Source organism: Morus notabilis, unplaced genomic scaffold (genome assembly GCF_000414095.1).
Source record: "Morus notabilis unplaced genomic scaffold, ASM41409v2 Scaffold1945, whole genome shotgun sequence".
NCBI lineage: Eukaryota > Viridiplantae > Streptophyta > Magnoliopsida > Rosales > Moraceae > Morus > Morus notabilis.
The window spans coordinates 1-3,413 of record NW_010357786.1 but is presented as its reverse complement, the minus strand read 5'-3'; the positions used below and the strand labels follow the sequence as shown (position 1 = coordinate 3,413).

The following is a 3,413-nucleotide window of genomic DNA, read 5'->3' as shown; positions in this document are numbered from 1 at the left end:
ATACTTTGGACGTACTGTTAGTTGGTAAGAAAATAAAATCAAATCAAATATATGATCCCACAAAACATATACACAATGCAACACATTATACAGTTTGTCATGTAATATTTTATAAATAAATATATGACATAATAATAAACCTCAATAATATCGAAACCTTTGTATGAGCGTGAGCTATCTGTAGGAAAGAGAGAATTTGTGAAAGAGAAAAAATGGAGTACGGAAGTTCTTTGCTTGTGCCGAGTGTTCAAGAGTTGGTTAAGGAGCCCATAATCACTGTCCCATCCAGATACATTCGTCCTGATCAATATGACAAAACCAGTAATAAAATTATTTCTGTTTCTGAAATCCCAGTTATCAACTTCCAAAACTTGCTTTGTCATGGTGAGTTATCTGAATCTGAATTAGCTAGCTTCCACTCAGCTTGCAGGGATTGGGGCTTCTTCCAGGTATTGCTTCAAATTTTTTTTTTTTTTTATGAATAAAAAAGTTTTGATTATTTATACATTTTTTATTATAGTATTTTCAAAAAAAAAAAAAAAACAGATTTAAATTTATGTTCCAACTTTCTCTTCAAATCTATAAATCAAACAGATCCGTAATCAGAGCATAACCATATATCTTTATTTGGTCGATTATGTAAAATAGAATTGGCTGGTGTTGTAGTATAAAGATAATATATATATATATTACTATACTTGATTTTTATGTAATTTAACAATTTAATCGACGTAACTTATTAGTACTCTTATCTATCTAGGTGGTTATTTGTTACAGAAAAGCTCTATTATATATATTTGCTATTTCAAATTAAGAATGTAAAGAGCTCAAATATTTATAACTAATACGAACTCTGAAAGTTTTAACCAAGTCATATTTTTCCTCAAATTTATGTTTTATTATAAGGTTTTCTGGAATGTTTATTTCCTGTTACCAGTCGGGCATGGCTAGATGAGTGCTTAGGGGGGTGTCATCTTTGTTTTAAGTATATTAAAGCTCCATAATGTCAGGATTTTTCTCGCCTCCTTTCTTTTAGCATAAAAAAATTAAGGAAAAAAAAAAAACTAAATTGACCAAATTATAATTATCATTGTTTTCTTTTTTTTTTTTCTCCTTTCGCGGTTTCTAGTTGTAAGGCTAAGAACTCAGTTGATGAATATTAGAAGAATATTGATTAATTAAATTATTTTTGTGAAGTTGATAAACCATGGGATAAGCTCTTCCTTGGTAGAGAAAATAAAGACAGATATTCAAGACTTTTTTAATCTTCCAATGGAAGAGAAGAAAAAGTTGTGGCAACATTCAGGAGAAGTAGAAGGATTTGGACAAGCCTTTGTAAAATCTGAAGAACAAAAGCTTGACTGGAATGACATCTTCTTCTTGACCACACTTCCAGTTAGTTTGAGGAAGCCCCATTTGTTTCCAAAGCTTCCTACTCCATTCAGGTTCTTCCCTTTCCTTTGAGTATTGATGTGCTTTTGTTCACAACAAATTTTAACTCCCACCTATTGCTCTACCTACATTTTAATATCATGTATGTTCAATTTAGGGCTGCTTACTATTTATATAACATCTATTGAATATATCAAAAGTTAATGTTGTTATGATTGCACTTCCTTTTTCTTTTTCTTTTTTTTTTTTTTTTTTGAAGAGGTTATGATTGCTCTTCTGAATTTATTACATTGATATTTTTGGGTTGACTTTGACACCTGAAATGATAAAACCTTTACCATTTATAATTAACTAGTTGAACTCTACGTGCTATGCACATGGAGAGTAATCAGTTTATTAAGTTTTAATTATCGTATTATTAATAAAAACATATAACACTACCATGTGTTAAGAGCATATGAAAGTAATCCGTGTGTTAAGTGTTAATTATCGTGTTATTAATAAAATTTTAAAAAGGAATCAAAATAAAAAAGTTTAAAGCTTTAGGGCAAGAAATCAAAAAAGGATTAAAAAGGACAAAAATAAAGAAATAAATAAGTTTAGGGTAAAAAAAAAAGGTGTCGAGAAAGAACCAAAACAAAGAAATTAATAAGTTTCAAGGCTAAAAAATGGACCAAATAGAAGAAACAATATATTTTAAGACAAAAGGAACCAAAACAAAAAAAATATAAGACAAGAATAAATAAAAGGTTAGAAAAGGACAAAGATCAAGAATTAAATAAGTTTTAGTTCAAAATGGTCCAAAATGAAAAAAGATCAAGATTAAGGGCAAAAATAAAAAAGGGCTTGAAAAGGAACCAAAGCAAAGAAATAAATAAAAGTTTCGGGGTAAAACTTAAAAAAAATTCAAGAAAGGACCAAAAAGGAAAAAAAAGATGTTTTAGGTGAAAAAATGGGGAAAATATGAATAAAATAAATAAATAAATAAATTTGAAGGTAAAAGGCTAAAAAAAAGAAAGGTGGTTTCAACCAAAACGGCACCGTTTTGACAGGAACATTAACATTTCTAATATATTGATTGATAACCTATAATCGAACATAGAACTAAGTTTAAAAATAAAAAATAATAATAATAAAAAAACAACAACAACAAAAGAAAAAATCGTACAATTTGTATTTTTCAAGCTAAGCGACAAAATGGTAAATTTGTTAATTCGACTTCAAAACCTTGATCTAAAATAGCTATAAATTTAGGGCCCGTTTAGTTTTCTGATTCGAGTTAAAATGTGACTTTATGTGAAAGTTTTTTACTGTAGGAAAAAAGTTAAATGTGACTGTTTTTAAAAGTTTTTTACTGTAACAAAACTTGAATTTTAAACTCAAATCGGTGAAATGAACGGGACTTTAATTAACAAATTTATAATTCAGATATACACTCTTGAAAAACATTTAAAAGACAGAGGACACTTCTTTTTATAAGCTGAAAATACCAAGGTATGAAATAGTGAATATCTATTAGCAAGAAGGAAAAAAAAAAAAAGAATATCTCTTTAATTTACTTCTCGTTTATTTGTAGGGACAACTTGGAGACTTGTGCATTGGAACTCAAAAATCTTGCCAAGGCTATAATCTCCCAAATGGAAAAGGCTCTTGAAATTAAAGGCAAAGAAATGACTAGAATGTTTGAAGATGGAATGCAAGCAATGAGGATGAACTATTACCCTCCATGCCCTCAACCAGAACAAGTGATGGGTCTAACTCCTCATTCTGATTCCGTTGGCCTTACCATTCTCCTGCAAATCAGTGAAGTGGAAGGACTCCAAATAAAGAAAGATGGCATGTGGGTCCCAGTCAAACCCCTTCCTAACGCCTTCATTGTCAACATTGGAGACATCGTGGAGGTAATTAATTATCATCTCTTTTTTTTTTTTTTTTTTTGGGAACTCAAAGTAGGCACACCTTCTTATTTTTAGAATATAAATTTCATTAAAGTATTTTAAACATGTTAACAATTTTTTTTT

The 3,413-nt window shown here is 29.2% G+C and overlaps 1 protein-coding gene across 1 annotated transcript; it reads left to right on the top strand.

The window, feature by feature from the left end:
• Positions 1-212: 212 nt before the first annotated feature.
• LOC21384115 (protein SRG1) lies at positions 213-3,293 on the top strand (the record flags this gene model as incomplete). The annotated part of the gene is made up of 3 exons (XM_010090884.2): positions 213-449; positions 1,198-1,445; positions 2,969-3,293. Coding segments are annotated over exons 1-3 (810 nt in total), but the record flags the coding sequence as incomplete, so codon positions are not given.
• Positions 3,294-3,413: the final 120 nt, after the last annotated feature.